The sequence below is a fragment of the Haliotis rufescens genome, unplaced genomic scaffold (assembly GCF_023055435.1).
Source record: "Haliotis rufescens isolate VD_foot unplaced genomic scaffold, xgHalRufe1.0.p SCAF_21, whole genome shotgun sequence".
NCBI classification, from domain to species: Eukaryota; Metazoa; Mollusca; class Gastropoda; order Lepetellida; family Haliotidae; genus Haliotis; species Haliotis rufescens.
Genome location: NW_025963902.1, coordinates 11,646,575 through 11,669,095, shown reverse-complemented (window position 1 = coordinate 11,669,095; position 22,521 = coordinate 11,646,575). Strand labels below are relative to the sequence as shown.

Below are 22,521 nucleotides of genomic sequence, written 5' to 3'. Positions count from 1 at the left end.
TGGTTGATGCATGTCATAGTATCCCAATTGCATTGATCAATGCTCATGATGTCAATCACTGGATTGTCTGGTCCAGACTCAATTATGTACAGACCTCTGTCATAAAGCTGGAATATTGCTGAGTGCGGCGTTAAACATCGAACAAACAAACTAACAAATTATTGTGTCTCCGTGTTGTTCGACATTGACTAAATAGCGTGTTTATTAGTCGTGGGAAAATACACCGGTGCATTGCCGGACTGCAATGATTTACTTCTCGATACAAGTATCAATCACTATCGCACACTAAGTAAAAAGTATCGATATTTACCTTAAATGTATTCTATAATAATTGTTACACAAAACACTAATTACTAGTGAAAATTAGTAGTGACAACGTTAATAATTTCACTGTTTGTCATCAGTGTGCCAGGTATTTTGGCCATCCTGTCTCTGAACAAGATGGCTTATGCACCACTGATAAGAGCACATGCCAAATCGTGATTCGTATTTGATCGTGAGCAAGGTATCGTGATGAATATCGGATCGTGATACGTATCGTATCGCACAGTTGGTGTATCATCCCAGCCGTAATGTTTATCTCCTGATTGTAACAGTCAATGTTATCTTGACATGCTCAGCTATGAACACACAGCATGTGGTAAATGTGATGATATTCTTTAAAGAAAACCTTCTTTTTTTACAGGATGCTGACCTGAAACAGAAAGCGGAACAATGTGATATTTTAAAGGCTAGCATAGGAAAACAGAGAGAGCATAATCAAGAATTAGTAAGTACATCAACTTTGTTATTTTCTCACCTTCACTAACCTGAGGGGTAATCTTATTTAAAAAACAAGTTTTATTTTCTGGACTTCACTCAGATAGTTCTAGGTCATTTATAATCCGCCATTCCACCCATGTGAATGCTCATGGGACCCGTGAAGATCTGGGGTAGAATAGGTCTTTAGCAACCCATGCTTGTCGTAAAAGGTGACTATGCTTGTCGTAAGAGGCGACTGATGGGATCAGGTGGTCAGGCTAACACTGACTTGGTTGATGCATGTCATTGTATCTCAATTGCCTGGATCGATGCTCATGATGTCAATCACTGGATTGTCTGGTCCAGAGTCGATTATTTACAGGCCGCCGTCATATTGCTGGAATTTTGCTGAGTGCGGCGTTAAACAATAAACAATCAAACAAACAAATGTTTGGTGTTTATGGTGTGTAGAATCTGATCCTTCTTTTCAAAGGACACCGGGTGGTCCAGTAGGCTAAGGTGACACATTAATGATTATGTTTCTTGGTTTGTCAGCACCATACCTGTGCTCATTGGTTTGACCAAAGTCTGGGGTGGTGGGATAGCCAATTGGTTAAAGCGTTTGCTCGTCATACCCAAGACCCAGGTTCGATTCCCTTCATGGGTACAATGTGTGAAGCCCATTTCTGGTGTCCCTTGCCATGATATTTCTGGAATATTGCTAAAAGCGGCGTAAAACCATACTCACTCACTCACTCACTCACTCACTCACTCACTCACTCACTCACTCACTCACTCACTCACTCACTCACTCACCCACTCAAATCTTTTTGATGAGTCAGCAGAAAGCCATATTGGGATTTCCCGGATCACTGTCGGATATGCAATTCTTGGGATTTGTATTAATAATAGAATCCAAATAAGAAAACTAACCAAAAGATTTGCTCTTGCTCTTGAAAAAGCCGAACCTTTCTGGTTTTGTTTGAAGACAGAACAGAACAGAAACTCTTATGACATTTTAATTTGCAGGAAACAGACCTCAAGACTTCAGAGGCCAGAAATACTCAACTGACGTTTGAAGTAGCCGACCTCCACCACAGATTGAAAGACTACGACAAGGTAAGGCAAATTGTGCTGGGTGTCAGGGCATCTAGGCCTTTTTGTTAGTATTGATCACAAACCGAGAGCGGGTTTGATGTAATCATTTTATGAGGGCTTCATTGAATATGATAATACGTCCATTTACAATGTACCAGATCAGATGCCCCTAGTCAGTGTGCTCTTGAAGTACATTCTCAGCTCCCTGGGGATTATACAACCCAAGCTGCCTTTTACACACAAAATCCTACCAGGTAAAAAGAGGCATAGTTTGAACAAAGTCACTTGCCTAGGGAAATACGTGTAACATGAAGTTCCTGGGTAGAGTAGGTCTTCAGCAACCCATAGTTGCTGTAGCAGGTGTCTATGCTTGTCGTAAGAGGCGACTAATGGCATCGGGTGGTCAGGCTCGCTGACTTGGTTGATGCATGTCATCGTATCCTAATTGCAAGGATCGATGCTCATGATGTCAATCACTAGACTTTCTGGTCCTGACTCAATTATTTACATGCCGTCATCATAGGGCTGGAATATTGCTGAGTGCGACATTAAACAAACAAACAAACAAACATAGTAGCCTATGATTCAGTGTGGGGCAGGACCAACGCCCTAGAAACACTTGGGATGCTGAACATCCATCTCCATGGCAACCAATGTTGCTTCACTTCACGTGATGTTTTCCCATGTACACTGTGTATATGGGCACATGTTGCCATAATATCCATTGAATGCAAGGTCTTACGAGATTAGATTGTGTCGTGTTCCTTGCTATTTTAGTTATCTTATTACCGAAATATTTTTTCAGGATAGACACATACCGTATTTCCTCTATTAGAAAGTGGATTTCCAATACACACCGGTCACTCTTTGACACCAATCATTTGCAGTATCAAAAAAATAGAAACCTGGCCTCTATTAGACGCGGGGTCTCTGATACTGCTAAATGTTGGTGATTAATGGCGACCGTTTCCTGAAAATGTATTGTTTGTGGCACCGAAGTCTTGGGAATCGGTAAGGTAGTGAGCTGCTACAGTGCTTTTTTTAAACAGAATAGACGCCAGGCCTCAAATACACGTAGAGTCCACGCCTGTCCTTCTTATAGAGGAAATACGGTATTCCCTTTTCAAAGAATTATTTAGCAAAGAGCATTATGCACGTTTTGACCATTGGTTGGTGATTTGGGGCTTTCGTGTTAATTTGCTGATTTGGTTGCTAAGTATAAAACTGTATATTTTTTAATCGGGCACATTTACAGAATTACAAATAGGTGTCAATAGTTCAATACCAATCTTAACAGCTTTTGGCAAGTTTGTAAACGAAGGTTATTTACTTTATGTGCCTTGAGGACGTTTGTTCAATCAGATTGTAATTGAAGCTTTATCTGAAAATCTTGCAGCCTGCCTGAGTAAGGTTGGGATACGAAAACATGTTTTCTTTAGTATCAAGGCTGCTAACGGACCGAAATAGAAATGGTTTGACGTTGATTTGGTTCTGCTGCATATTTCCCAGACATGTTTGTTATGTATCAACTCTCACATTGCTCACTCAGCATTGTCCCCCACCTCAGCATTCATGAGATTTGATTTCCATTTCAAGGGGAGAGAACTCTATCTGGTAGGTTATGCACCCGGGTGAATGGGTATCAAATGTATTTCTTTATATACCAAATATTACCTATATTTTATATCTATCATAATATATGCTTCTCATATTATTCTCTTCCTGGCTTTTAACATACAATATTTCTGTGTGATTTGTATACAGATTATATACATTTTCTTTGAGCTTTTATCTCAAAGGGACTTTTTTATTTTTACTTTAATGTTCTAAATGGAATATGGATAATTTCTCTTTCAGCAAAATAACATTTTGATAAATTATTTTAGATTTTTATTTAAAATTTCAATCACACAAGGGCATGTACAAAGCAATAGATAAGGTTAAGCTGGTTTGACTGGTGCAATAATTCACAATGAATATCTGTAGTAACACTTCAGTATTTTAACCATATCATTGCATCCATTGTGTCCATGTGTGGATTCAAACCCAGTTTCAAGTGAGCCACAATCCACTGGGCTATATCATGCCACTTGAAGAAACACCATTTGAATTATCAGGATTATTTGTCTAAGGTCATACAATTTGTGGAGAGTTGCTTCCCTTAGCCATGCCAGGATCCAAGTGGCTAGAACTCAGATTCTCACTGAATATAATCTTTGCGTTGGCACTCATGTGGACACTTGAGTTTCAGTAGGTTAGGTGTGTCGTAACAGGCGATCTACTTGGACCTGGTTGTCACTGCTTTCCTATTGTTGTCTGCAGTGTTATGTGTTAATGATCGGATAATCTGTCTGTGAAATTAATATTGTTGACATATTTATTAATATAAGAAATAGCTTCAGTACTTTTTGTGATTATTGGGTAATAAATGTAAAAACTAGTGTGCCATGTGGATTTACAATGTGCAAACTGATTTTTACATTTATTCCTCCATAAATACCAATTTACTGAAGTCATATCCAAAGAACATCAGTTCGATGCCAACCCTATAAAGACTCTATCCTTACCAAACATTAAGCGCCAAAAATGTACCATGAGTGTTGCTATGTACATGGCTCCTTGTTTATATAACCATGTTTTAAACCTTCAACCCCTATTTTATCTTACGTGGTTCCACAATATTTGTGTGACATATTTAATGTGTTTCGGTTGATGGAGTAGTTTAGAAAAAGATTCCTGCAAGTCATTATGAACATGGTTATTTGCCTTAATTTTTTTTGGCAGATTTTTTGTGTTCTACGCACCTAAGCATTGAGAATGGCAGAAGATTGCGCAGCCAGGTTAACTTTCATGACAACGTGTTTTGCACACATGGCAAAAGAATTACAAAAGATCGTGCTCGCAGAACTTGCATGAGAGTAGGTTACGATATAAGTTGCAGCAGAATCACGATGGGTAGATGGGGTTTTATGCGTCCCGCGTTAGTTCTGTACCATGAGTCAGAGACGAGTGGTATAAAATTCAAGCCTCGCATAAAACCCCATGTATCCCGATTGATCCTGCTACAACGAATGTATCTAACCGACATGTTTTAATGTGACATTGTGAAAGAATTAAAACAAAAAATTAATAGAAAACAGCTGTTTGTTTGAATGGAGGTTAGCTTGTGATATGTCACATGACTTTCATTGACTCAGAAAAACATGCTGCTTTTTGCTTTGATGCTGGGTATAAAGAATTTACTCTGTCTCTCAGAAATCCACGTGCAGCCTGTCTTGCTTGTGATGGGGTATAAGGGATTTATTCACCTGCTGAGAAATTTGTTCTCCCCTCGATGGTGGGATACATTGCATTTGATCAAGATCACGTGACCAATCAGATATCATCTGACTTGGAGGTATGATAACTGGCTGTACAACATGTTTAGTACACATGGCAAAGAATTACAAAAGATTGTGCTCGCAGTGGGTAACCTTGCATGACAGTAGGTTACAGCAGCACCCATGGCATCATGTTTAGATTACTCAAGGAGAACAATCTACTGTGTGTTCCGTTTTAAATTTTATTTCCACCAACTGATCAATGAGCACAAATTCTCTTCTGGCCTGAATCTGGCCTGAGTGAGTGAGTGAGTTGGGTTTAACGCCACTTTTAACAGTATTCCAGTTATATCACAGCGTGTCAGCTAAATGTGGGAGGAAAGCCCGAAGTAATGCAGGCCTTAGACGTTTACCACTTCGGTGAAACCCACGAGCACGGGTATGGTGCTGACAAACCTAGAAACATGATCGGGGTGAAGTGGGATTCGAACCCACAATCATAGGTTTCTGGCGTGTCCAAGGGATGCACAGCGAACTGCGGCGCCTTAGAAGACTGGCCACCCGTGCCCCCGAATCTGGCCTGAAGTAGCCAGCAGGTCTTGATAGTATAGTGGTCCACTTTCCTTGATCACCTTGAACATATAACAGACAAGACAGGGGCAGTGTGTTTGTATTTTATGGTTTTATTATAGTTGATGCTTTGACGTTTCATTTGGACTCGCATACTCATACAATATTGTTGTTGTCATGTTGAATAACATATGCTACTAAAAACAAGTTAAGGAAAACATGATTCTTTCATATTGTTATAGTTAATTTCTTACACCATGTTTTCTGATAATAAATAGAATTATGAAAGATAAGTGTGATCCTCATAGCCTTTTTTATTTTTATTTATTTATGTATATAATTTACCACTGAGAAAAAAATAATAATTTCATAAAAAAGTATCTATACACATTGAAAGCCCTTAGAAGATGTATGGTTTTTTTATCACAATTAACATACATTTTGTACAGACTGATCACAGCGCCCAGCACCACTTGTTTTCCAATGATACAGGAAGCATGAAGAAATTACTGAGAGTTCATGAGGATTAAGATGAAGCGTACATAAAATCTGCAATGAGATGACTGAAGAAATAGTATTCAAAGGGTTTCAGGATATCCAGCTGTTTCAGACATGGTCGTAACTTGACTTAGCAAATGTGGTGTGTTATATTTGGTAAACCCTCAAAAGGGAGGGGTTGTAAGGGTTGGAGTGAGAGGAGCAATTAGCCAGTAATTAAGTTACCGGTTCCAAGTAATTCCATAGAAATATAATTCAATCTGGCACGGAAGTTCGGTAATGCCGTAATGCTCCCACTAAGTCTAGTCTTTTTGTCTAGACTGGATCTTTAAGCGCCCTCTTTCAGTTTTGAGAAAGCTGACCTTCATTAATGCCCACCACTTAGCTAGATGTATGCTCAGTGATGCTGTGTGGCAGTTATTTGTTTATTCATATTTTTAAAGGGTGATCAAGAAAAAAGATGGAAGGATTAAAATATTTTTCAAAAAATTCTTTTACCATGTTTGCTTAAGAAAAAACATATACTTATTTAATGCCATATGAAAGGGTTATCTGAAAAAAGGATGAAAATAATTTTGCTTTTTTTGTTTTACGATGTTTGCATAAAGAAAAAAACTAATATTTTTTTCATGCCATATGGTATTCATTCTGAATTGGGCTGTTGGGTGGTGTATTGGTAAAAGCAATCGCTAATCATGCTTAAAGCCTGGGCTTAATTCCCCACATGGGTATAAAATGTTAAGTCCATTTCTGGTGTCCCCATGATAATGCTGGAATATGGCTTAAAACAAAACTCACTCACTCACTCTGCTAGGATGCATACAAACTCTCGTGTAATTGACAAACTCCTCATCATTAAAACCCTTTCCTTTCAACAAGTACATAAGATGCTTTTAATGAGAGTTTGTTATGCTAGGAAGTGTGTGACATTAAACCAAATAGGGTTAACTATAAATCAGGTTGGACAGATACACTTTAAAGACCTCACAAAAGCCGTCAATCTAATTAAGCTGTGCATGTCTTGTCAGAAATTAGGTTTGTGTCATAAATGTGATTTGTTTAGATGTAAATTTGATTAGGATCCCTTACGGAACGAAATCTATTCGATCATCCTGGACATCGAGATCATTACAGATGTGACCTATCCTCGCTCCAGTTTTTTATTGTTTTGTATAAAAAAAATGATGTTTATAGTACCTTAATAATGTTTGGGTAGAAATGTCAAAGAAAATAATTTTTAAACTCAGAAACAGCATTATGTAATACATGGGATTTTGAAGGCAATTTGGTGTGATAAGGCCTCCGGGGGGAGCCATTTAATATGTTAGGGTTTGTTGGGGTTTTTTGTGGGGGGGGGGATTTATTTTTTTGAGAATATATTTCAACCACTGCATCAAGATATATAATGTATTGATTTTGCGCAATATATATGACGACATGCAGCATTTTCAGCAAACAACTTTTGTGCATACAACTTGATGCAAAATTATTATTTCTCAGTAGATGATATCACGAAGTTAATACATCTTTGCAAAGTCAATAGACACATGTAGTTAATATATATGTTGTTGACACATGTAGATATCAATAATTTCACATATGTAGATGATATCAACAATTTCACATGTGTAGATGATATCAACAATTTGACATATGTTCAGTAAACTTCGGTTATAACAAACTCAAAGGGACCACTAATTTTAGTTCGCAATAACTGTGGTTCGTTATAAGCATATATACAGCATATATACACCAAATTGTTGGGACTGAAAAATAATTTTGTTATATTGGTCAGTTCGTTATAAGCGTGTTCGTTATAAACATAGTTGACTGTAGATATCAATATGTTGACACATGAAGACAATATCAATATGTTGACAATCACGGTAGTTAAACAAAATGTTTTGAATGCCCTGTAAACCTAAAGTACGCTACTTCCCACAGTTTATCCCAGATATTTGAAAATATACATGTTTCTTCTTCTACGAAAGATGTTTTCTAATAATAAATAGTGCTCAGTAGCCATTTTTCCTTTGTAGTCAGTTGTAGTGTTCCTTGTAGTGCTGACAAGAACTTATCCACCCTTCATTTCTTCCTCATTAAGAGCAAGTGAGGATCGTCTCTGATGGAGAGATACCTTGAAATCCTCTTGAAAAAAGTCTTGGAGTCTTTGATGCTGATACATGGTCAACTGGCATGTATGTAGTTCTGTGATGCCATCCTTGTTGGTTAGCGGCAGAAGAAGGTATAATGAGGGACCATTTATTTAATAATTCTTGAGGTTGGGGGCTGGATTTCTATCAGAGACTGAATGGTTTTGGGTCCTGGTTTCAAGACATTCAATTTGTTTCTCTTAAAGGAAAAGCCGAACATTCAGTTATTTTTAACGCTTTTTTTTTACATCTAGGATGCCTTGCAACAAGTGTGTTTTTTTTCGGGAAAACCTCAGGCAAAATTATTTGTTTTCAAGTATTTACTGGAACAAATTAGTTTGTCAATACTACCCTAGGCCCCCCCCCCGCCCACCCACCCCTAGAATACCCAGTCCCTAGTTGGACATGGGTTGGAGGGAGTTGGAGGATGCGCCCGTGGAACATTATTAGAGTGATTGAGTATGGTTTTACGCCGCTGTTAGCAATATTCCAGCAATATCACGGCGGGGGACACCAGAAATGGGCTTCACATTGTACCCATGTCAGGAATCGAACCTGGGTCTTCGGCGAGGCGATCATTATTAGAAGAAATACAGTAATTATTCCATCACCTTCTGCAATATCTGGAAGCGAATAATTAATCTTGACCAAGAAATATGATATATTTCATGAAGAATGAGTTTTAATTTCACTAAGATGATAAAATATGTAAATGTTTTGAACAAACTAAAAACCCGTAAATATTTTTAATTAAGTATTGCAAAGTGATTAAGAAGAAGTCAAGGTGATATGTTGGTACTTAAGTATTTAAACTGATTACTTAAATATATGTGTAACGTCTCAATTATCATTTAAGACAGATTCCATTGGCCGTAAAAGGCAAAATAGTGGTGAAAATAATATGCATAGATCACTGAAAATCAGTCATGACACCAGGTGTTCATTAAAAAGTTTGGTTGGTTGGTTTGTCTTTTAATGCCGCACTCAGCAATATTACAGCTATATGACGGCGGTCTGTAAATAATCCAGTCTGGACCAGACAGTCCACTGATTGACATCATGAGCATCAATCCACGCAATTGGGATTGTAACGTGCATCAACCAAGTCAGCGAGCCTGACCACCCGATCCCGTTAGTCGCCTTTAACGACAAGCATAGTTGCCTTTTAGGGCAAGCATGGGTTGCTGAAGACCTATTCTACCCCGGATCTTCACGGGTCGTACGATGACATGCATCAACCGAGTCACTGAGCCTGACCACCTAATCCCGTTAGTCGCCTTTTATGACAAGCATAGTCGCCCTTTACGGCAAGCATTGGTTGCTGAAGACCTATTCTATCCCGGAATCTCATGAAAAAGTAAGCAATGTTTGGTATGGAACTCTGCTGTACATCTTGTTCCTTGAAACCCTTTATTTTAAGATTTTTATGAAGAAAATTAACCCTCAAATCAATCCAAGCAATGTTTTGGCTTCTTTTTTTTGATTTCCATCTCTCATCATAATGAAAGTTAAGGGCAGATCCAAGACTTTTAAAAGGGAGGGGCCATGATATAATCCTCTCTCAGTGGGAAGGGTTCTCTACAATATACTACATTTGGTCGTAAAGGGAAGGGTCGGAAATATCAAAATCCTGGTGGACATACATTGTCTACATTTGGACCACCCTGGACTCCCCTCTGGATCTGCCAATGACAGTAAAACAAATACACGCCTATCTCTGGCCTAAACATAATTGTCTGACCACAAGAAACTCATTTAGCCTCCAACCAGCAGTGCCTACCTCCCATCCCTGATTGAGTGTGTGGTATTTTCAACTTGTATTATCAATATCTGTTCAGTAATGTATTTTTAAAATATATTAAGGAACTATTTTGGTCTGTGCCAAGATTCTATTAATTTCGAAAGAAGGTTATGTCTAATACATCAACAAGATGAATCATGGCAGATTCTGTTGCAAGGACATTGGAATCAGTATTCCGATATCCACAAAATGGCATCTGCAATGGCGGTTGCAAGTCTACTTGAGGGCAAGAGCTGAAATAAGTATTTGACTTGATTTTTCTAACTGTTCTCTACATCTGGCCTGCTCTAACAAAGCGATGGTAATAAGTTGATTAGTCAGTGCTAATGACAACCTCGCTCCTTGATAAAACTCTCTCTAGCCAGGCTTTCCTTTTAACGATGGAGTTGCATGAGACACTGCCATCATGGCCTCCTCGAGGAGTTTAACTCTTCCTCAAGGGTCAAAGACCACAGGAAATGATGGAATAAATACCTCTTCAGTTTCTGTCGGTTTCATTTTCGATGTTTCAAGAGTGTTAACTGTGAAGAAGTCGTTTGGCAACCTTTGACATTTTCGGGACAGAGATTAAGAATTTCCTGCTGTGAGGTATTCGTTTGGTTCAGAAAGTCGTTTTGAGATGAATGCACAGACTTGGTTTCATGACCAATTTGATTTTAGTATTTTTGAAACATGCATGGTTAATGTTTGGTTCTGATTGTGGCCATATTTTTTTCAAGACGTAACGAGGACATTCACCACTTTCTGCTTAAGGTCATGGCATTGGAAGAAATCTAAACTCCATGTTCAACGTGATGCGTTGTTTTCATTTTGACTTTGGGCATATGGAAATTAATTTTGCTGTAAAAAATGGAGGGAAGAAATGTTCAGAGTTAATATTTGCTACTGTTAATGATTTTGAAATATTCAGATACTTGTGTAGTGCTGTTTTTGAAAATTTGTATAACAATATTCTTTTATTCTTTGCACTTTGTGGATGGTATTTTTTCTCTGAATTTTGTTTGTTTTTTCTTGTCAGTTTGTTATTCAAGGAAACACAGAGAAAAAGAGCAAGCCTTTTTTTTCCATTAAATGAAACAGGAATTTAATCAAGAACACGACCATTGATTGAAATCCAGATCAAAAGTTCAATAAACTGTAACAAGAAATTTTACATGATATGAGATTCGGGAATCTATATCAATATTCGGATGGCAGAAAAGCACCAAATTTTCATATCCACGGCAATCTGTCGATGTGTTAAAATAACAAGTTCTCAACTTCAGCCTTATTATAGAAAACATGTCAAGTTGACAGATTTCATCTCAAATATAATTGTACATCAAAATACATGGACGTCTTTTGCTTGAGATATTAGATTTTTGACACTGGAAAGTTGTTGGTTGGCCGAAACAGGCTGACATGCATTTTGCACAAAGTGTATGCACTTGAATGCGGTTGTAACCATTCTTGCTCAACATTGCATCAAGAAGGTGCTGACGGAATAAGTCATGTTTCATTAAAGAACAATGTATGATAAGAGACCTTTTTGCTCACTCAGAATTGCCAAATTTGCAAATTGAGGAACTTTTTTATTGTTTTCAAATTTATTGGAAGATTTTTCTTTTTGAAATCTTGAAAGTTTTGAATCAAACACTGTGGTGAAATGTGTTAAGTTGCTTGATCTATTTACCCTTTAACGCAAACTGTTTAAGGGATATTCTAACTGAATATATTCTTTACTTTACTTTAAATCTACTCGTTTCAATTCCCTGTGTGGATTCTGGGTTAGAATTGGTCCCCATCAATGTATGCTTGTCATATGAGGTGACTTACTGGATCAGGGTGCCATTACAAAGCGATCTTAGTGCTAAGGTGATCGTAACTTGTATATCTTAACAGAAATATGACAGGCGTAATGCTACACTGTTTTGTACAACGGCACCCGGGTGGTCAGACTGAGGGACTTTGATGACTGCGTGTCATTGTGACAGCATGGATCGATGCTCATGATGTCAATCACTAGTTGCCTGGTCCAGACTCAATTATTTACAGGCTGGCATCATATAGATGGAATATTGCTGAGTGCAGCATTAAAATACACAAAGCAATTTTTTTTAAATCAGTTTCCAAAAATGTCACAAGTTTCCATTTGCCACGACCGCCTCCGTGGTCTTGTGGTAGAGCGTCCGCCCGGAGAGAGGAAGGTCTGGGGTTCGATCCTCGGCCGCGTCATACCAAAAGACGTTAAAAGATGGTACTTGTTGTTACCCTGTCTGGCGCTCGGCATTAAGGGGCTAAAACAAGGACTGGTCGGCTCGGAGTCAGTACACTGTGTCTGAGTGGGGTATTCATGTTAAACTGCGGCATGGTATCTCAGTGAGCTAGCACTATAAATCGGTATCAGTCCGGACTAGTACAAGCAGCCACACAAACACACACACATACATGCACATTGCTATATAAGTGCAATAATCTTGGACGCGACGTTAAACCCAATTTCACCTCACCTCACCTTCCATTTTTCACATGTCTGAGCTTTTGTCTGTGTATTTGCGCTGTTTTTTTATGTCTTCTTTCTCTCTTCTGTTTATTCACACCTAAATAGAATAATATTTCTTGAAAGAAAGTCATGAATGCTCTTGTGGAAGTTCTGTGTTAAAAAGTTTGAATGAATATATTTTTGTTTTTTTTGTGATTGTCTGGTGCTGATATTTCATCATTCATTGTTCAGATTTTGGAAATCATTGAAACTAAACAGCTTTCCGTTTTTCAATCATTGACAAAACTCTTCTAATGATATTCTGTGGAGCTCACTAGCTCCTGATACCTCACAAGTTGATGTCCCTCCCAGACGGGGCAAACTATTTATAGGCCATTGCAATGATTCCAGTGATCGCAATGAGAATTTAACGGACCTTGTGCCAGTTTTATTGCATGGTAATTGCTCGTCAACCTGTGGCTGTTTAATATGTATTCCCAACAATGCCCTAATGTCTGTTTTATACATCCACCTCCTGGCCAACAAAGTAAATAGATTTGATATCATTCGAAGGACTTAATGAGTTTGAAGAGCCTTGTGGGCATGGTGTTTGCTCTTCGTGCCTTGGTCCAGGTTTGGACCCCACATTGTAGACAATGCAGGGCGTTTACTTGGTGTTCCCTGCTGGTTTGTCTGTTGTTGTTTAATGCTACACTCAGAAATATTCCAGCTGTAGGATGGCGAGTGTAAATAATCGAGTCTGGACCAGACGATCCAGTCATTGACATCATGAACATAAATCCACGCAATTTGGATGTGATGACATGCACCAACCAAGTCAGCGAGCCTGACCACCCGATCCCGTTCATCGCCTCTTATGATAAGGATAGTCGCCTATTACGTCAAGCATGGGTTGCCAAAGACCTATTCTAACCAGGGTCTTCATGGGTCCCCTGCCTGGTGTCCTCTGAAGTCTGGATGTTTGCTGAGAGTAACATTAATAAGAACTATGCCTTGGCAGGCATGTAGATCTGTATAATGTGACTGCTTCCATGGTCTAGAGGATAGATTGTCTGTTCAGAGAGAAGAAGGTCCGGGGTTTGATGGCCGCGTCATACCAAAAACATTAAAAGATAGTACTTGTTCTTACCCTGTCTGGCGCTCGGCATAAAGGAGCTAGAACAAGGACTCAGGTTGGCTCGGAGTCAGTATGCTGTGTCTGAGTGGGGTATCCATGTTAAACTGCGGCATGGTATCTCAGTGGGTTAGCACTGTGAAACATTAATCAAGACAAGCATAGTCGCCTTTTACGTCAAGCATGGGTTGCCAAAGACCTATTCTAATCAGTATCTTCATGGGTCCCCTGCCTGGTGTCCCCTGAAGTCTGGATGTTTGCTGAGAGTAGTATTGATAAGAACTATGCCTTGGCAGGCAGGTAGATCTGTATGATGTGGCTGCTGCTGAAATATTAATCTAGACTAGTACAAACACGCATGCATGCACACATGCACGCACATGTGCATTCATGTCAGTCTATTACTGCAATGACCTTGACATTAATCCCCATTTCACGTCATGGGTGATTAATCCTAATCTTTTTATACAATTTCACATGTTTTGCCATTTACAATATCCAGAGCTTCTAAGAATGACTTCAACCTTATGCCACCCTAAATCCCTTGAGTTTATGCTAAAGAATACTTCACAACAACATAATTTCATCTGTCTATGACCAAACATCGGCACTGCAGCCGGCACTGATGGTGCAGTCTCAATCCGACTTTCCGATGTCTAAATTACCGAGATTAGTCGTGAACCCGGCTTATCTCAACAATCAACAAGCGTACATTCCATTTCACAAAGGAAGTCCCTATTTATCATGCTCAAGTCCAGTCAGGCCACTCCCTCACGTGGGAGGCGTAATTGAAGCAATGGCTGCTGCTGAAACTAAGTTTGAAAGCGGCTTTACGGAAGTGATGGCTGTTCCCTGATAATTGCCAGCATGCTACATATTTTATTCCAAGATTAATGATGCTCTTGCTTTCAAACTGAAACCCAAGATGCCCTTTGTATATATGTTTCCTACCTCGCGACTAACGTGATAGACACCCTTGCTGTTTCAACTTGTCAATGTGCGTAAAAAACCATCCTTTATATAGATTGTTTTGTAGCATTGGTGTTGCTGTCGGAGAAGAGGTTGTTGTGTGGAATTAGGTTTATGGTCGTACTCAAAATGATGACAGTGTTTTATGCGATCATTCTTGAGTTGTTGTTGTTGTCTGTAAAATTCTAGTGGTTAAACCGTTGTTCGCCATGCTGAAGGGTTGGGTTTGATTCCCCACATAAGTATAGTGTGGTTAATATTGCATTTTTGTTTACACTTGCAACTTGCAACATTTTTCATTGGCTTAGGGTACCTTTAACGTAATTGAAACAGGTTTGGGTAGTGGGCTGGTGATGATTTCTGTCTCTGTCGTCATCATCATTACCATCATCGTCATCGTCGTTATCATCGCAATCATCATCATCATCATCATCACTATCACCATCACCATCATCGCAACTATCATCATCACCACCATCATCATCATCATCATCATCATCATCACCTCTATAAACAACAATAACATAATTTAATTGTAACTTTGCATTGATTTGTTCTTATAACTGCGCCCAACTTTCTACAATCCTACAAAACCTTGATCAAGGAAATGTAAAAAAGTTTCTAACTAAACTTGACACGGGTTTCAAAACTACTGTGTAATAATCCCCAAGTCTGCTTTGCACAATCCAAAAATGATATCCTGTCATATTAACACAGGTCGTCCATATCACTGTAAAATAATTAGTATTCCTCAAAAGTCCAGTTTCAGGCTTTTCATAAACACTCTTTTGATAAGGATGTGGTTTTGTCCTCGGGGCATTTAGTTTCTGTCATACTTAAATGGTTTGGTAGAACGCTCCTGGCATTTTTTTCAACAGAATGCATCCTGTTGTTGACGGCCCTGATTATACCTTCATCACAAGTCCATGCATTTTGATGATCGGAATTGAGATTTTAGGCGGTGTCCATTTTTGTAACTTGGGAGAGATAATTCAAGCAACAAGGATAAATTACTTGCTTAATAAACTCTATGGCTTGTCGATGCATAGAAGATTGTGTTAAATCCACGAAAAAAGGTTTAAAGATGAGAATAATTATTGTTCAGAAATGGAACTCTGTTGCTTAGGAGTCTCTTGGAATTCATTTTGAAGCAGGTTATTGATTCCGGATGAGATCGGGATTGTAGGCTCGGGTTAAATGGTTTGATTTGGGTTGTAGTTGATTCAGAGACCCGGCACCAATAAAGGGTTTTGGAAAACCGATATGGGCATTGAAGTGGATAATAAGGGTTTGAAATTGATCCTGTAGGATTTGTCAAATTAAATTGGTTAATGCTGCTGTGTTTTTATGCAGATTGTGCGAGTGGCAGGTGTTCCCCCTAGGACAGGATGCGCTTTCCCTTTTTGAGAACACCTGGTGTCATCACGGATTTTCAGTGACCCATTCATATCATTTTTACAGCTATTTTGCCTTTTACGCCAAATTGATTCTGTTTCGGCGGATAATCGAGAATGATTATACTCAGGCGTTGAAGTTTTATATTTAAATGGATTTGAAGCTAAATTAGGTTCAGGAAACCAACTTACGGCGGTTTTGCACATGAGTACACTTGAGACAACTATTTTGCCTTTTTTAGCCAAACGGAACCCGTTTCGGCAGATAATTAAGACTGATGGTTCTCTGGCATTGATATTTTATATATACTTGCTTGCAAAACATGATCAGTATTTTAGTATAACAATAACAAAAATCAAATCCAAATATGTTGAATTTTGTTTCATTTGCCCAATGTTCTACCTTTGACAAATTGTAAACATCAACAAAATCTAACAAAATGTAACGATAACTTTTTATTTAATGTTGACAAATGCATTGTGAAGAAAGCATATAATCTTTGGCCTCTACAAATTCCTTATTCAAAAATATAAACTTTTGAATTACTAAATCAATGTAATATAGAAGAAAGAAGGAAGAAAATCAATTTTATTAATTTTATCACTTTGCACTAAAACAAGATTTGATACAAATGTGTTACATTTAACATACATATAAATGTAAAAATGCAAAGTCCAGTTTCTGAAAGCTAATTAGACACAATAGCGTCGTAATAATATACCATATATGGATTCACACCTGACAAAGGTGTATTGAAAAGTAACCAGAGACGTTTTGTTAGATGTTCTTTTAGATGTTAGAATTCTTTTTCATATTTATATTCTATCAAAGGCAGTGCAGTGGGCAAAAAAATGAAAATAAATTTGAATTATTTGATTTTTTTTTTTTAATTGTTAAGCTGACATATTATTGAAAGCAGTGTTAAACCGAACTGACTGATTAAGTGAAGGTTACCTAAACAGAGAGATAACTAGCTTCATACCTGAGTTCCTTGGGTCCAGTTACACCTCGTTACAGGTAGTTGTGTAAACAATCCAGTGATTGATCACTATACTCAGGGCTTGCAAACGACCTGACACACAATCAAAATGATTGCCAATTATTGAAAGCAATATGGATTTATCAGTCGAAAAATTGCTTATCACGTTAACCTTCATGCGTGTCTTTATGAGACATTATTTATTTTGTTTGTTTGTTTGTTGTTTAACACCAAACAAACTAAATAATGTCACATGAAGACATGCATGAAGATTAACATGATAAACAATTTTTCCACTGATGAATACATCAGAGGAAAGATATAATGTTATGGTTTACAGTAAATATAAATAAAAGCGAACAAAACTATTTCCAGAATGTAAAAAGTCTGCTGAAAGCTGAGTCCATTGTAAGATTCTGACTTTATCAAATAGTGATAAAAACAGGTGTTTGCGAAACGGTGAGCGTATCCTGCCCCATTGGTGGCACCTGTCACAAACACATGCAAAGGCAAGTCAATTGTTCTCTTGAATAGTACCAAACATGAAAACTGATATTAGATGTTAGAAATGATATCCTATATCGTAGCTAAGTGTTTTATATAAATTATAATATACTGTAAATCTTGAATTAACGCAAGCGTGAATTAAATGCAAAAAATGTGAGTGGTCTTTGTTCGCATTAATGAAACTTCGCATTTATGTCTCCAAAATGAAAATCAACAATCTGCACTCTTTGGATTACGGAAATACCAACTTGAATATATACACAAACACGGTTTATTTAGCAGCAGTTGTAACAAGTACCTAACAATGTCATTTAAAGAATAGGAATTACACAATGGGCATCCGGTGAGTTATCACTCCTAGGGTCAAGAGTTCTACCCACTCATGTCAAACTACGCGTCACTGACCACTCCAATCAGTGAACTGTTGCTTGTTCAATCATTTTTTTGCCTTTGAACTTCCTTAATGCCAGTCAACAGAATAGACATATAAACTGTGTGTTGTTTTAAGGGAAACCACTGTTTATTGTTATTACGAAAGTGCTTTACTCTGTGCTATTTGTGTTTGATTGGATGAAGGTAAGGATATGTAGCATTCGGCTGGGGATGGGGTGGGGGGAGTCGTACTGATTTTGAGTCACATTTTTGGCTAGGGGTCAGCCATCTTCCCGAGGCAAGTGAGTTAACTGACTATATAAGTCCAGTTTCCACCCTTGCCGAACTAGGCTGGTATTATGGAGTTAGATTTTGGCTGGACTAACGAGGCTATGCATAGTCCAATCAAAATCGCGTTACGAAATCGAAATCCGGTTCGTAGAGTGTCATGCAGATTTCCTTCGACTGCAGGATTTGCAAAGCATGTGCACCGCTAACTCGTTGTCAACAGATATTTTCTTAATCTTTTCATGTTTTTAATCAAGGTGCTCATGTGATTTGATGTATTTCGCGATGTAAGACTCGTTTTATCACAATATAGATCTTGATTATCGATCAGATCGTCCTGACTGGGCGCCACCGTTTTGTTTGAAACAAATGCAAGTGATACGAGAGGTTGAATCTGATTGGTCAATAGGAGAGGCTCAGAAGGGACATAACTCGTAATAGCCACTGGTGGCGCTACGATCGAGCCCAGGAATTCCAGCCTAGTTCGGCAAGAGTGGAAACTGGACTTTTAAAGTCTGTTAACTCTCTTGCCTCGGGAAGATGGGGGTCAGCAGTCGTATCAAATTGGGGACGCATTAACTTCCAGATTTACAGTATTTTATCTTGTATGTCTTCTTATCATTGATCATTTTAGAAGTGTCTCGTAACTCCATGTGGAGTTTCTCAGTTTTTATATCAAATATTGTATTTGAGGTGAGACTGGAATAAATTCTGTCTGTCTGTTTGTGAGGCTCTTCGAAGAAATCTGTATACCATAAAGTTAAAAACTTTTGCGCGGGTGGCCAAGTCATCTAAGGCACCGTGAATTGCTGTGCGAGAGTTGTGTCCCTTGGGCAGGCCAGAAACCTATGATTGTGGGTTCGAATCCCGGTTCGCCCAATTATGTTTCTAGGTTTGCACCATACCAGTGCTTGTGGGTTTCACCGAAGTGGTAAACATCTAAGACCTGCATCACTTAGTGCTTTCCTCCCACATTAAGCTGACACGTTGTGATATAACTGGAATAATGTCAAAAGCGGCATTAAGACCAAAAACTAGCTCACTCACTCACTTGTGTGGATGAACTACTTTGATAAGGAAACTATGTAAGACTAGCCATAACATCAGGCTTAGCACCGAAAGGACAAAGTGGCCTTTGACTGTTTGAGCATCTAACAGATGAAAGTCTTGGATTATCGGTGGTACCTAATTGAAAAAATGGCCTCATGGAATATATATCTGATACCTTCGGCCTTGTAGAGAAGCTCTTGCAAAGCAGAATGGATTCAAGATTGGGGCTATGAATCCCAAGTTTCTGTAGAAATATTTTGCACAGAAACAGCCAAGAGTGAATATAGTATCTTTGATGTTGAATTATAACTGAGAGGCTTCTTTCTAGAATTAGAAGGGATGAAGTTGCCACTTTCTGTTTTTACCAGCTGATATTCCATGTATTTGGAAATGTGTTTTGAGGGAAACTGTTAAAATACTAGTTTTTTTTATTTGTTTGTTGTTTAACGCCACACTGAGCAATATCCCAGCTATATGACGGCGGTCTGTAAATAATTGAGTCTAAACCTGACAATCTAGTGATTGACATCATGAGTATGAATCCACGCAATTGGGATATAATGACATGCATCAACCATGTCGACGAGCCTGACCACCCGATCCTGTTAGTCGCCTTTTACAACAAGCATAGTCACCTTTTACGGCAAGCATATTGCTGAAGACATATTCTGACACAGATCTTCAAGGGTCTAAAAAACTAGTGGTAGTGTGGTGTAGTGGATAGAACATTTGCCCAAAGAGTGGAAAGTCAGTGGTTTGTTAAACAAATGGTACTTGTTGTTACCCTGGCTGGCACATTAAAGGGATACCACAAGGAGTGGTCAGCTGGGAGTGAGCAGACTGTGTCTGAGTTAGGTATCCATTTTAAAACTTGGTATCACATGGTATCTCTGAGTTGGCTTGCACTATAGAGCTAGTTGAAGCAGACACACGTTAACATTAATACACGCACACACATACCTACACATGCTGAGACACACACACATGAACATAAATACACACTCAAATACACACACAAACACCACACACATTAACATTAATACACACTCAAATACACACACACCACACAACACATTAACATAACATAAATACACACACACACAAACATTAACTTAAATACACACACACAAAACACAAAAACACACACACACACACAAACACACACACACACACACACACAAACACACACACACACACACACACACACAACACTCCAACATTATAGTTGTGCAATAATCGAATGCAACATTCAGCCACATGTTACCTCACCATTAATTAACTGATCCATTTCACTGATGTTTTCTGTGCTGTAATCATTTTATGAAATAAGTTGGTGTCGATGTGTGGAGTGAGTTACTATGAGTAGAAGGAGAATTTACCCATGAATTTTACTTTTCAAACTTTAAAAAAAAAAAAAAATGTATTGTACAAAATGTTGTCCCACAGTGTTTTGTTTTAGGTTGTGTTTTTAGGAGCTTCAAAGTTATCGTTTGTATACAAGGACTATGTCCATCATAAAACTGTCAAAACTTCTTTGTCATTTTTGTTCAAAGAATTTGAACAGTTTGGTACAAAAGCATTGTTTGTTTCATATATGACATGTAGAGCTTATCAAATGGGTCTTTAAAGATAGAATTAATTTGACAGTTTGTTCCAAGATTTATGTTTTGGAGCAAAGTGTTCGTCTGTTTCAATGCCAGACCGTTTCATAATGTGTCTGTCATTGGGAGAAATGTACGAATGTCTATTTTGAGCCTGTGGATTTGTTATCTGACCTGGCTCTAATAATGACATGACTTACTCTGACAAGTCAACCTCTTAAAGGAATAGCCGTGGGCGGCATTCTCATAAGGATTTTGAAATTCTTTTTTAGAAAAAATGATGGAGCCTTTTGCAAAAAAAGGAAGTAATGAGATCATATTTTGAAAATTATGCAGTACGAAAATGAGCCCAAATTAATTTTGATAGCTTTGACGTAATGTGGATGTGAACATGTCATTAATGTGTATTGATTCAAATTCTTATTTTGGATATTTATGCACTTTTCCTTAATTGAAAGTTGGATGCATGCGATAAATCATGAGTGGAGGAGGTCGTAAAGCTTCATACGGATAGTGGTCACCTGGTATCAGGGGCTCGTACCACACAGCGACCTCAGCTGGATGACCTCCTTGCTTCTGTACTTTTCTGTTACATGGTCAGAGCACTGGACTACATGCTGCTTATGCTGCAGAGGACCAATCTCTCTTCTAGTTGAGACATTGTTGCAGTCTGTTGACCAAGCTCTCTTCTAGTTGATACATTGTTGCAGTGTGTTGTCCAAGCTCTCTTCTAGTTGATACATTGTTGCAGTGTATTGTCCAAGCTCTCTTCTAGTTGATACATTGTTGCAGTTTGTTGCCCAAGCTCTCTTCTAGTTGAGACATTGTTGCAGTGCCTTGTCCAATATCTCTTCTAGTTGATACATTGTTGCAGTCTGTCATCCAAGCTCTCATCTTGTTTATACATTGTTGCAGTCTGTTGTCCAAGTTCTCATCTTGTTGATACATTGTTGCAGTCTATTTTGCAAAAAGTTTGTTCCAGAAAATACAATAAATATGGTTTTTTGCCTCAGGTTGAAAGCTGTTTGGCTCCATTTTTCAGAGATTTGTGTGTTTTGCTTTATCATCTTTGGACCAACAAGATGATGATGGTGATAGGATGATATGGATGATGATGAGGAGGAGGAGAGGGAGGAGGATGGTGATGATGATGAGGCATTATCAGGATGATATGGATGATGATATGGATGATGATGATGTCAATGCTTCAAGATGACCACAACACCATGACGATAATTAAAGATTGTGATGTCCAACATGGGTTGAAGTTTCTTAAATGACAAGTTCACAGATGAGATATTGATTTCTAAGTACCTAGTTCTGAAGTAGTCGGACACGATTATTGCTTGCAGCATTTCCCATACACAGGGCCGACCCGGACTATCTCCATTTCCAAACCAGTGGCTGGTAGATACTAATTAAGACACATAACCATCAGTTACACTTGTGACATCGGTGGGGTAGTTCAAAGCAAGTCTGACCCTTTAACAAGTAGCCAGACTACACCCCAAGGGTCAGAAGTGACCCTTACGGTCAGACGTCACCCAGTGCATAAGAGGAGACGTTTTAACCCTACGATTATT

The 22,521-nt window shown here is 38.4% G+C and overlaps 1 protein-coding gene across 12 annotated transcripts in view; it reads left to right on the top strand.

The window, feature by feature from the left end:
- LOC124145761 (RIMS-binding protein 2-like) overlaps positions 1-22,521 on the top strand; it is a 322,306-nt gene that overhangs the window by 183,088 nt on the left and 116,697 nt on the right. For all 12 annotated transcript variants that reach the window (XM_046515668.2, XM_046515666.2, XM_046515665.2 and 9 more), the window contains 2 exons: positions 686-769; positions 1,771-1,860. In XM_046515668.2, coding sequence (XP_046371624.2) covers positions 686-769; positions 1,771-1,860 — 174 coding nt within the window. The remainder of the gene's footprint in view (positions 1-685; positions 770-1,770; positions 1,861-22,521) is intronic.